A 14,153-nucleotide genomic window follows, 5' to 3' on the forward strand; every position below is an offset into this window, starting at 1 on the left:
ACCATTGATTTTGGGCCATTGGACCCACACTGTGAATCCCACCCTCTGTGTATGTTTCTAATCAAAAAATAAGACATACCAATTGAGAAAAGGCAATGACTAGTAACAAATGATCTCCACCTGCGATTGGGAGCGACAGTAAATATGGAAATTCTTCTCTGGACATTTTCTCTTCGAGTTTGCTGTTGCTGGTGTGATTAAAGTGAAAAATGAAAATGATAATGGCTCAGACTGGTTCAGCTGTCTCATAGATTTGCTGTGAAATTGAAAACAGAACAGATGAGCGAATTCCTAATCAATTACAAGAAATGATGTGTGAAAGAATGTGTTTGCACAGTCTTCTCTCACAGACACTCGTCCACTTTCAATTTCCACCTCATTCCCTCCGTTTGGTCTTCACCTCTTTTCTCTTATGTGGGAGGAGAGTGAGGAAACGGGGCCTTGTGGAAAATATGAATCCTATTTTACTGAGATGCCTTACAGTAAAGTGGATTTCAGTCCCACAGCCAGGGTGCCTTTGATCTGTTCTGTCCATTCGTCTCATTGGCTTTTCTGCCGGCGGAGCTGAGAGGGGCTAAACTAGCCATGCTACAGTGACAGAACGCTCTCAGCAGGGGCTAAAGTGTCCTCATGCTCCCTGTACACACGTTCTTTCATTCACACGCCAGATACTCGGTAAATGAGAAAAACATACACCTATTTGTTAAGCTTAATCTGGCAGGGATTGTCATTCGGCTTCATGGGCACAAACTGTGCCGAAGACGGATGGCGAGGCTGAGGTTTACTCAGCTCTGTTCCAAAACCTAGTGAGATCCCTTTGTAGGCAGCATGTTAAGGCAAGCCCCGATAGGGGAAAAAACACATTTTGTCCAAATTTAAAGACGGCATCTTGTGTCTGGAGAGCACAATCCCATAATGCATTGTAGATGTTTATTAAAAAATCAATCCAAGATAAATTGGATCAGCTCAGTTTCGGCACACAAAAACTAAAAATGTTATATTTTAGATAATTGTTGTAATATTTTGCAAAGCACATGCATGAATGTAAATTCATTTTGATAATATTTAAGATAAAATATATTTATTCTTAAGTGTTGTTTTACACACACAAACAGAATTGTTTTTGTAAATCATATTTTCAAAGTGATTTATTGTTAAGAATCAACATAACTGTTAATTGTGAAACAGGAACAATCAAGATTCAGTTACTGTATGAAATTGAAATTAAAATGTTTTGAAGAAGTTGTTATTTTGTAATTAACAATATTCCATTTATTAGCATAGAAATTGAACAATATACAGAAATAGAAATATTTCTGAATGAGTGACAGTTACGCAGTAATCTGTAATATTAAAATATATTTTGTAAAGGTTTATGAATTATTTTAATAATCAATCCAAGACAAATCCATTTTGATTGAAGTTGAGTATTCCATCTCATTCATCACCCACCAGGTGCTGTTTTCAGGAAACAGTCTGTTCTTCATGGCCAGTCCTGGATCTCTGTCATCTCCACGAAGGCCACTGGGCCCAAACACGTGCACCGGCTGACAAGTGTTCCACCTCTGCATAAGGACAGCCAGCTCTCATTCTTTTTGGAACACGAGCCCAAGGCTGACTTAATTGAAGTGGGCAGTGTTAGGACCGAAGTCAACACACACTCACATTCATGAATGTCCGTGGAATGAGCCGACTAATGGAAGACCAGCTGGCTAGATTCTTCATAAAATAGGGGTAAATAATTCAGCTTTAAAGAGAGAGTGTTCCTCAAATAATTTAAAAGGCAGTGGCTCAGCAGACTTTCAGTAGTCTATACAGTAGCAGCATAAAAGTATTTTTCTTATTCTACACTTTTTTATAGTACTTTTTTTTTGTCCATATGATTCACAGCAAACAAGTCAGATAGTCTCCTTGACTGCCTCCAAACTGAACAATGCAATAGAGTAGAACTTGTCATAATTTGTTCAGCATTCAGATTAGAAAATATACACTATATATATAACCTTTATTTGGGATGCGATTCATCACAATTCCTTTACTATACTTACTACATTTATTTTATTTTTTATTATTATTATTATTATTATTATTATTGTCTCCAGATTTATCAGTTTTGGACAAGATTTTTCATTTCATCAACAGGGTTTTCTTGTTCCAGAAAGTGATCCAGTGGCTAAATCCAGAGTGAAAAATTAAATCCTCATCTTCTCATCCATCAAGCTGGGCTTCATTCATATTAATGTGTCCCACAGCGAGATCTACTCAACAGCCTCCTTCGGTTTGGGCATCTTGACTGATTGGGATTCCATGTCCGTATGCAGTACATCCAATCTGTGTTGAAACTCAAGCATAGAATGTCTAAATTTGCTGGTCTGAGCCATCCCTCTGCAGGCTTTAGAAAGCCGCTTGCAGTGTTGATGCTGATTGTTTTGAGTGAAAACAGATGTGGTTTCTTCATTTCTCTCTTTGTCTTTTTCTCTCTGATGAGACAGGCTTCGATCACAAGGCTCACAATACTGTCTTTCTCAAACATCCGGCTCTCCAGGAGGCCACATCTGACCAGTCCTCCTCTTCTGTCATTGCTCTATATTGTAGAAAACATATGAAGTATAAGCATAAAAGAATGGTTTTTTTTTCAGAGCGACGAGGTCAACACATTCGCCCTGCAGCAAAAACGAAATACAACACCAAAGCAAAACCGACCCCCACAAAGCCGAATTACTGGCCCTGATTTTCACGTCTGATTATCTTCAGTTAGATCTGTTCAAATATGCTTGACGGATATCCAAACACGAATGTACGCACATTAAATCATTTAATATGAAGTCAAAACCTTGCTTTGAACGCTGGACCACCGTGCACCAGCTTAGGCTTTGGCAATTGGTTACACTTTCTCATTTTGTTGGCTAAAAAAAATCCGAGAGCATTGTTCAAAAACAAGCTTTACTGGTCATTTATTTCCCCTTAGCAGTGTCAAAGGCTCTTAATGGGAAAAAAATGCCTGTACAGCAGGGAAGAAGCCAGAAACATTACACATAGAGGCAGCAATGATGTGATTTGATTTTAGTTTTATTTATTTATTTATTTTCTGCTGTGTGATTTGTTTACACGGGCTCACATATCTCTCGGCTCGTTGCACATATGCCGGGGGTCTTGCAGTGGCCCCTAACAGAGCCCAGAGTCCCTTGTGGACCAAGAGCTTTAATCAAAGTAAGACCATTCAGTGTGACACGTTACACCTCTGCTGTGACAGACAAGAAACGTCCTGATCCCTTGACTTTCTCTGTTTACATGCAATTTTAGGCGATTATAAAATACTTTTTTTTTTTGTATTTATGTCAAATATCGTTTTATTTACACCACTGTTGTAAAAGATTTGTGGCCACGGCAGTCTTTTACAATTTTTTATAAGAAGTCTCATATTCTGCAAAGTTGCAAATATTTGATAAAAAAATATAGTAAACTGTACTATTATGCTAATATCATTAGAAGTTTTAAAAAACGTTATATATTTTAGTGTCTCTTTATATTTCATTTATTCCTGTCATGCAAAGCTGAATTGTCTCCCGTCTTCCATGTCACATGCTTAAAAAACATTTATTATCAGCGTTTAAAAGCCTTTTTTAGCTTTTTTTTAATGTTCTTTTAGATTACCAACATTAAAGTCTTTGCAGTTACTTTTAATTTAATGCATTTTTTTCATTTATAATCAATACATTTGTATTGTCAATAAAATATTATATAATAACAAAAGGTGGTACAGTATAGCTTTAAACAACAGCATTAAAAAGTTGTCTTTCTAAAATGCCATGTACACAATTTTGTCTTCTCGCAGATCTAGAAAATGTGATTGTAACTCGACTAGCATATGTACATGCCAAGTAGACCGGCCAAAACACCCTGACAACAAAAAATACCAAATGTAGGTTTGCATCGGCACTCGACTATTGTTTTAGCTTGTTCTACTCAAACATGGTTCATTTTCATGCTGTGCAGTGTCACACAGACAATCGTGTGTAATTTTGTCCATTTTCAACACTTCAGAGGATGAAAATTAATGTAATTTCTGGGGTTATTGAGAGTGATTACAAATAGTTGTCAACAGTCCGACTTGGGTTGTTTTTTTCCTTTAAGGGTACGTACTGTACAGAAAATGCACTCTTAAATTAAATCCTTAAATTATGTGGGTCATTCAAGTAAGGTCAAAACGGCAAATGATGTCAACAAACCTCTTTAGATACTAAAATATCTCTAATGGACGTCTCTGAAGCTAAGAAATAAATATAATAATGCCAAAGCAAAAGAAGTTTGAAGTCATGCGGTATATAAAGTAAGAGAACGGTCATTTGTGATTGTTTACTGACCCTCTTTTGTCATGTTATGCAGACAGCAGATGGCACTGATGGATACTGTTCCTACACAACCTTCAGGTGACATACGAGCACCTCTGCGCCCCTGGCTCATGGACATCTAAGAAGAAAACATCTGGACCTTTCAGTCAGTGGACACACAGGAAGTGAATTATGAATAAGCATTTTTTCTTTCAAAGTCTGAGCTGAAAATGCTGCAAAAATCCGTCTGGAACTAAAGATAAGCTGCAAAATCACTGTTGCACAATAACAGATTATAATTGTAAACTAGAAGTGTGCTGAATGCTGAGTCATGTGATAACTACACAAAAAAAAAACTAATTCCCTCCTCCATTTTCCTCTGCCGGCTGATGATGGATCATTGAATGTGTCTTTTTTTCTCTCTAACTGTCACGTTAAGCCTTTTTTCCTGAATCATTTCTGGTTATTAAAGTGGCCCATTTGTCCTCTCCATTGGTGAGTGCGGTCACACGGCCGGTGACTGAAGTGCTCTTACGAACGGAACGATGACTGGACCGGGGTCAGGCCGGCCGTGAGCATCTCTGCTGTGCCATTCCTCCCACTTGCCTTATTACGTTGTCAAGACAAGGCGATTTAGTTAATTGCCTCATTTGGAGGTTGAAATATTATGCAGCAAATGTACTCTGTTATGGCCATTTTTGAGTGCTTTTCTGGATTCATGGTTTGCGAAGAATTGATTTTCTTCTCCATCTAACTTTTGCATAGGCCAGCTTGATTTTTGATGCACATGTCTATTTTGATATCAGTTTTATAAGATTACTTCATATGACGGTATTGATTTCCTGTTGTTGTGTTAAAGAAGAAATTAATTCTGTTAAATTATGTAAAAAAACTTAAATCTTCACATTTTTCTTATGCATTCTAAGTCTTGTGATGTCTTATTATCTTTATGTTTGAGGAACAGACCAGAATTAGGTTTTTATAAGTAATATATAGAAACTTTACCAATTATGTACGTTTATATAATAATACTTATATGCTGTGTTTTTGGTGCATGTTAAACCCAGTTCCCATTCATAGTATTAATATAGTACATATATATTAACTCCCACAGGCTTCACATAATTGTAGTTTATTATATATTTTTCTTCGTAGTAATTAAAAAGCTTGAATGGCACAAGCATGTCTGATTTAATCATATTTCCTTCTCTTAAAATTCTAGGTTGCGAGGCGTAGACATGCAGTGCCATTGCGTGGACCTAAAACAAACAGAGAAACAAACCTTACTGGAATTCAATTGTACACAGAGGTGCCACTTGGCATGAGAAAGTCTTGTTTTGGAAATCCATCCTGCAGTGCTCACTCTCGATAGCTTTCCAGTGGAAGAAAGCCAGGATTTCCTAATTCAGAGAGAATGGAGAGTTCTTAACAGATTGATCGGCAGCAGGGGACAGTCTATTCTTTAAATGACCGCTCGGAGGGGGGTGAGAGAGGTACTTCATGGATGTGTATTTCTGAGAGGAGCCTCAAAGAAACCTTTTGTTTTGTCCTAGGTACATGTCAGGAGGAGAGAAGCTCTCTAAAGAGATCACTGCGGGCTGGCGTAGCTCCCGTCATCATTCAGACAAACCATCTATCAGCTCTAGCTGTTCCTCATGGATCCCTTCTGCCTTGATATACACATGGGTGAGTCTGAAAGGCTGCGATGTGTTAGATTGTTTTCCGATGGGCTTTTTATTGCACTTAATTATCCTGCCTACAGCATTTAGGGCTTTAAGAAATTTTCTCAGTTCGGTAGTTAAGCTCAATTGACAGCATTTTGTGGCGTAATGTTGGTTACCACAGAAATTAATTTTGACTTGGGTTACAAGTCAAAATAAATTGGGTTACAGTAAGGCACTTATAATGGTAGAGAATGGGCCCAATCTGTAAACATTAAAATACTTGCTTTTAAAAATGTTGCCACAAGACTTGAACGCTCTATGTGTTCATCTGACTTAGTATGGGAAAAAAAACACTTGCTTGCCATTACTATCTAAATATACCCATTTAATATACTTCCATTTTATGTGTCTCGTTGCAAGCTTTATTCTATTTTAATCTATTTTTTTAAATAATACATTTTTAGAAAGAAAATAAGGTAGCTGAAATGATCAACATTATGTTACAAATGTTGCTTATGCTTTAACTTAACTTGTATGTAACCCAGAATATTTTTCTAATAGTAAGTTGTATTACATTGCTGCTATATGCTACACATATATTTATCCATTGTAGTCATAACATCTGCATTTAATTAAGCACTTTGTTGGGCTCTAAATGTGTGGATGTTTGTGATAATTGCAGCTGGATTGAAGTGCTTCTTGGAAACCTTTTAAACCATTTGATAAATTCTACAGTACTTGAGCATTCAAGCATAAAGCTATGTCACAAGGCGATGATGTATTTTCCAGCAAGAGATTGTTGGCATTTTAAAGTTGGTTTATGCCACTGGACGGTGACTGAGCTGGTTCTTACTTGGACTTTATAAAGGTCATTCTTCTGGCATGCTAAATCTTTCTGTGCAGGTTTCACTCCCGGCAGGAGCCATGAATGCAATATCTTGGACTCGGTTGAATAGCAAATATTAGTTGGCTGCTCTTTTGAGCAATAAATGTATACTCTTATACATTTATGTGCCCCGGTTTGTCCTAATATAGCGTGTTTTGTGTGTAGCCACCTAAACAACCGCAGGTTTAACATTTCATGGGTGGACAGGCTGATCCTTACTGTTTTTTGTAATGGCTGGACCGCAGGCCAGGCTGTTTGACTCTGCTACCACTCTAATTCCACGGATTTCATCCATTAGGACAAAAAGAATGAGAAAATAGAGAGCAAGGAAAATGCTGAATTCAATCTTAACACATAAATATGAGTCTGACAGAGGTTTGGCAGGCTGTGGCTCTCATACCACTGGGAAGAGCCAGAGTGTTTGTTAAGAGAGGCTGTTGAGTATTGATTTTGCAACAGGCCTGGCACAGCGCTTCGGAATGTAGGCCACTGCTGTTGCAAAAGCCAGAGAGTGTTTTCTGTAAGGCGTTAGTAGCTTCACGCTTCACCCTGAGCTGCTGTATGTCAGATGGACACAACGTTCGGACCTTTTAGAAGGAATGGCATGAATCCATTGATTTTAATAGGCATAGTGCGTTGCAAGAATGTCTTTGAGATTATTGAGAGTATTTTGTATTCCCGCTTAATTTCAAAGTTGCATTTTAGTTCCATTAATAGTGTCACTAGGCAACCTTTGAGAAAGGAATGCTTCCTAACCTACCTCAGGTTTAATCATTACATTCAATCTTCAATAAGTCCTATTTTTTTTACACTCAAAGTAGTGTTTTTAAGCATGGAGGGGAGATGTAAACTCCTGAAATAGAAAGATTTGTTTCGTCTTGCAACATTTTAGGTGCAAAAAACAACCACTAGTCCTTAGCTGAATAATTGACCAGACATGCATGTTGTGGGTGCAGTGATCCAATAAGAAAAACAATTATTTGTGGCCTATAGATACACATGTCAGTATATGCCATAGCCCAGATGGGTAGTGTGTGGGGGTGTGTGGGTTTGTTTATCTATAGTTTGTAGACAAAATCCTTCTGGCATGAATATAAATACATTACAGATAGTATGATATTTAAATAAAAAATTAATTGCTGTCAGTGTTGGGAAAAGTTACATTTAAAAGTATAATATTGCGTTACTTACTAAAAAAAAGTATCTAATTATGATAATGTGTTATGTTATTTCTACATTTTTTAAAAACCTTTTAAATTTGGGCACCGCTTGTTTGTTTTTTTTTAATATAAAAAGGTTCTGTAAGGTACTGTAAAAGCACTTTCACAACAAAAGTAAAATATGCCTCAGGCCAAAGGAAATGTAAACTCATGTCCGTACAGTAGAGGGCATATCTCTAAAAATCTATAATGCAATTGCATGAAGAATATGTCACAGGAGAAGAAAGTTCAACACTATTCAACAATAACAAAAAAATAAAACGAATGTGTAACTAGTTACTTTATTGTAGAGGAAGGGTACTTTTTAAAACAGCAGACTCTGTGGCATACCCTCATTTAGAAAGCAGGGTAAAAGTGTTTGTAGATATATTCATTCATATAATTATCTGCTCTCTTCATCATCTTCATTGGCTATCATATGTCATGTGCTGAAGAATTAGCAGTCTATAATTTCACAAAGATTTGTTGATTGTAGTCTAGACCAGGCTTGACTTCAGCGTGCTTTGTCAGCTCATTTTCCTGTTTAGCAGCTCTGTAAATCTCTCCATCTGCCTCATAGCCACACAAATCCTGCTGTCTCATAAGTGACACAGTCGTCCGCCAACAGTATCAGATTGGCAACTACACAAAACCCCAGATGAAGGCGTGTGGAAGCTTTGCCACACCCTTGGACCTTTTCATGGCTTCGAAAACAAGAAAGGTTGTCTCTCTGCCAGAGCTTGTAGAAAAGAAAAGCTTCAAAAGCTTACCAATTTTGTTGTAAATGCAGAGCAGATTTTGTCCTTATGTTTATGCCGCCGGGTGTAATCTAGGCTTTTTCTTTAAAAGAGTCATTTTGGGGCTCACTTGCCAAATCCAACATTAACCGGTCGATTTGTCTGTTCTTAATGGTTCATTAATATGCCTCTATGAAATTCTGACAGTGTGCATTTCTATACACTCAGAGATTGCATGTCTTGTAATGCATTCTGCAAAAGAGGCACAAACAAATTATCAGTACATCCTCTACCCTTGATCTTTCTGCCCCATGTCTATTTTTTCTGTTCACTTCTCTTCTTCTCTCACCATCCTTTCTTCTCCCTGTATGTCTCGGGACGAGGCTTTATTGATCGTGGAAGTGTGTGACTGTAATAAACTTTGACAGCTCACCATGCAGGCTTGCACTGAGCTGGGAGGAGAGAGTCATGCGGCCAATCCATGGGGCAGAAGATCACGCCAGCAACGTCCAAACCATCCTTCATGCATGGATGCCCAACCTCCACGCAGACTGCATACTCTGATATTACCCAAACTTGGGCTATGAGTAGGAGACTGGTACATAGTACATCTATAACAAGTCCTTGTTTAATGTCTCTGATATATATATATATATTACTTTGATTTGTTGAGTATACAAAGATATATGATCTACAAAGCTGCACTGGCATTCTTAGCTACGCTCTTTGAGAAGTATTTCTGTATTGTGTACAATTAACAACGTGAATACATTAATAATTTGACACTTTTAGTTCACCCAAAAAATGTGTTATCATTTATTCACCCTCATGTCAATCCTAACCTGAAACTGAAACATAAAAGTAGATATTTTTATGTAATCAGCTGATGGTCCCCATTGACATCATAGTATAGGTTAGTAATAATAATACAGGTTTGGAATGACATGAGGGTGAGTAAATGATGGCAAAATGTAAATTTTGGGTGAACTATTCCTTTAAATATGTTTATGTGTGCATATATCAAAAATAATGTCTGTTCTTCAAACTGTACATTAACATTTGGCAATTCCTATAACTGACACTACTGTTAAAACGTTTGGGAACGAATGTTTTTTTTAAGTGATTATAAATTTTATTTAGCAAGGACATATTCATTAAAAGTGAAAGACATTTGTAATGTTTACAAAGATTTCCATTTTTAATAAATGCTGTTCTTATGAACCTTCAATTTACCACTTGTGACGTCACAGGAATACAAGTGCATATTAAAAATGCATATAAATATATTTGAAAACAATATAAAACACCCAAACTGTGATTATATTTCAGTTTTTTTTATGCAGCTTTGGTGAATATAATAGATGTCTTTCAAAAATATACAAAATGTTACTGACCCCAAACTTTTAAACAGTAGGCCTAGGGTATGGTCAAATTTTGAAAGAATTATTTTTGGTATTTTTGTCTTTATTTTGATAGGACTCTTAGTTGACAGGAAGTGAAGGGGTGAAGGATAGGTTAACAAGCTGGTACTCAAACTCTGGAAGGCCGAAGTACATTGTTTTTGGTTCCGACAATTGATGTTTTGTTCAGTTATTTAAATTACATTAATCATTTTATTACTAAATTTGACTATTTTAAACATTTGCCTTTATTTATTCATTTAGCATTCGGTTAATGCTTAGGTTGGTAATGCTTAGCACAGAGCCAACGAAAAGTGCTGTACTTTCATCATGCACGACCCTAACATCTTACAGCACCTGTACTAACCAGCCAAATCTTGATCCCTCAGTTTAAATACCCCATTTCGAGGTACGGGCTATTTTCCCACCTCAGATGTGGCTTTTGTCCCCCCTCAAGCTCTAAGTAAATCTCCTCCTGTGTGTGTACACTGCGGTTGTCTTTACTATCATCAGAACATGCTTTAAATTCAGAGAGGTGGTGTTTAGCACTATGTAGATTGCTCTTTTAATGTTGTGTAAACTCTCTGGTTTGGCTTGGTACACCACACTCAGTGAGCACTTAGGATGTGCGCCTAGAGTGAACCACGATTGTGTGCTTGATGCTTTCAGCCAAGACTAATGAACTGACTCCTCTGAATATGTTCATCAGCCTCCCAATAAACCCACTAAACCCTGTTTCCCATCCATTAGCCCCATTCAGCGGCTAAATCATAATGATTTCCAAATGTGCTTTGTTTGAACGCACTCACAGGGTCTACCAGAGTTGAATAGGTACTGTGGTATACCGCAAAAATGTCCTATTTAAAGACAAGACATAATATTATTCAAGGAGAAGAAGTGAAGACTGGCTTTTAACCGCAGTGGTCGAAAATGAACTGCAGTGAGACCAATCCAATTGACTTAAAATGTATATTTTTATGTTATTAATTTATGTTTAATCAAATTAATCACAGTTATTCTTTGAATAATTATAGAATGGGCAGTTAGCGGGGAAGGGAAACAGGAAGGAAAGGAGCAGTGCTTTCACCACATCAAAGATGTCTGACAGTAATTACTGTCTATGAAACAATAAATAATGAAACAGGATCTATCCACAATTTACTTTAATGTTCCTGCATGATGTAATTTGAAATGAAGAAAGTAAAATGATTTTATTTTTTTGGTAGTGCAGACATCGTTGTATTGATCACAGTGAACTAATGCAGCAGTGCTGCCAAATTTGAGGGGAAATTAAATTAAAGGCCAGTGCTTAATGCTGAATATATTATGTGGTCTGGTTTGAAATACACGCAGACTGAAAAAGGGACCATTAAATTTGAATTTAGTGATATATTTAAGCACATCTTCTCCATAGTTCTTTCCGTAATTATGCTAATTTATCTTATTCTATTCAAATTATTTAAAACACAAGTGTTAAAGGAATGTTTTTTATTCAATACAACTTAAGTTCAATTTACAACCTTTGTTGCATAATGTTGGTGACTACAGACAATATGCCCTCATCCAGGTTAGAGTGATACGTGCTTTGTGCGGTGTCAAAACTGTTTAAGCTGCATAGATCATATTTTATTCAGCATGAATTGATGATCTCTTGATTTTTATTTCTATAATGTGTAAATCTCAGAGTAGGTGTTCAATGAAAAAAACAAATGTAGAGGAATGGACTACGAAAAATAGATTTTACGTGTCAAAATGGGACCAGACTGAATCTGAGCTTATTACATAAAAATTGTCAATTTTTGTTTCTTGGTGATTTGAAAGCACTTTCATTCATCCTGATTCATCCTGATATATAGTGCTGTCATGATTAATCACATCCAAAATAAAAGTTTTTGTTTACATTATATAAGCATTATTATGCTATGTAAATACACACATATACAGTGTATATTTTGACAATATTTACATTTATACACTTATACTCTTATATTTTATATGTAAATGTATTTAATATATATAAACATAACATATATATATATATATATATATATATATATATATATATATATATATATATATATATATATATATATAATATATAATATTCAATATATGAAATTCATGAAAGTTGTAAAGAATGCATTTTAGTTTTAGCCTTTAGGACAACTTTAATAAAAGGTTTTGATTGACCTCAAATGTTGACAAGTGTATGTATGTTATATTTTATATGCTATAAAGTCTATATAGTCATCATCAATGTATTTCTTGTGAATATTGACTTTATGTTAACAGATTTTTGCTGTCATGTACGTAATCTCGTTTTAAAGACATAACTGATGGCTTTTATTTGGACAATTGTGGCTACTTTTCTGCATCAAAATATCATGAATATATAGAGACTACAGAAAGCGACAAGTCACTTATAGACAAACTGACATTTGTGTTTATGTTTGTGTCCAGCTGTATTCCGTAGTCTGGCTCTTCTCTCTTGAGAGTTAAGACTCTGGGCGGCAGTGACCCTGTCATGTCTAATTCACACTCAGCTCTTGCCAAGTGCCATGACGGCAAGGACGGCTGGTCTCTGGGAAGGTTAGCTGGCTCAGTATTGCTGAGAATGGATATGGTAAGGAGGGAAACCACTGTAAGGGTCGAACGTAATGGTGCATTCAGTGTTCAACAATCAGAAAAGGCCATTTAAGACATTATCACACAGTGGCTGTCATCGAAATAGCTACCATATTACACATAGGTTAAACTTAGCAGAAAAAGCTGATGTCTTCAGGTGGTTTAAAAAAATCTTAACCAGTCTAAGATGGTTTGCTAGTCACTGATGATCTCTTAACCTTAAGATGGACTAGCTGGAAGTTAGCTGACTAGTTAAAACTAATTAACCATCTTAGGCATCCTGTTGCTCTTTACAGTCTTCAGTGCTTCTAGTAGTTTTCAGTTGCTTGTTTGTCCACAAGTCTAATGCTTTGACATTTGTTGGTATATTGATCTGTAATGTTTTTTGTTTGTTTGTTTGTTTTTTTTATAAATACCTGAATGTGTGTTGATTCTCCACTCCCATAATGCATTCAGGATTACATTTGCTCAAGTTACATTTGGACACTTTGTTGACTTTACTTAAAGCACAGTGGAAAATAGTGTGTTTTAGGTTTCTTTGTTAATACTTGGAGGTATTTATTTCCAGGCTGTTCATTTGTTTCTTAGCAAATCTTACACTCTTACACTGTTCAGTAGCTGTTTGGTCTACTTTGTGACCTCTCATTTGTATTATGCTTAAAGTTGTTAAAAGATTTTATCTACTGTGAAGAAATGTGGTCTTGTGTGTAGTTAAAATGGTCTGGTAAACCTCATTATTGTGAAAAGCAGTGTCTGTTAGGCCTTCAGGCACCCAATGAATACGACAGAGTGATTCTTCATGAACTTGAATAAGCGCATAGAGAGATATTGCCTAACAGAGCTCATGTGGTAAATCTGTGGCTCACTTATCACTTCATCACTTAGTGATTCAAGCATAAAGTTTTGTATTAATCCCACTTTATGAACAGAATCTGAAGTCTGGAGATGGTGCATGGTGTTATGGGAAACTACAGGCTGTGATTAGATCAGTATCAGCTCCTGCCTTCCGAATGTGGACAAATTTCTGATTTCCGATGACTATGTATAAAGATAAATTCAGTTTCTTAAGGAAAATAATCAACCAAGCTCATGCAGTGCATATAAATGGTAATTTGCATGCAACAAGTTTATGAACGTAAACCTAATAAACTAAATGCTAGCTGTTTGTGGCAAAGCCATTATAAGCATGCCCAATCATCATAAAGAAGATTTAAAAATGCATTAATTGAAAGAGGCTCCTTATAGACCTCCAGAGAAGCACATACATGTTTATGTATTTGTTAAAATAATATGTAAATAAAGAATATAAAT

General features: G+C 36.2%; 1 protein-coding gene across 4 annotated transcripts in view; it reads left to right on the forward strand.

Moving 5' to 3' along the window:
- Positions 1-5,872: 5,872 nt before the first annotated feature.
- Positions 5,873-14,153, forward strand: part of rxraa (retinoid X receptor, alpha a) — a 131,949-nt gene continuing 123,668 nt past the window's right edge. The window contains exon 1 of one of the 4 annotated variants that reach the window (XM_043221653.1): positions 5,873-6,017. In XM_043221653.1, coding sequence (XP_043077588.1) covers positions 5,987-6,017 — 31 coding nt within the window. In that variant the 5' untranslated portion in view covers positions 5,873-5,986. The remainder of the gene's footprint in view (positions 6,018-14,153) is intronic. The other 3 variants (XM_043221655.1, XM_043221650.1, XM_043221652.1) reach the window with 3 other exon arrangements.

The sequence above is a fragment of the Puntigrus tetrazona genome, chromosome 21 (genome assembly GCF_018831695.1).
Source record: "Puntigrus tetrazona isolate hp1 chromosome 21, ASM1883169v1, whole genome shotgun sequence".
Taxonomy (NCBI): Eukaryota; Metazoa; Chordata; class Actinopteri; order Cypriniformes; family Cyprinidae; genus Puntigrus; species Puntigrus tetrazona.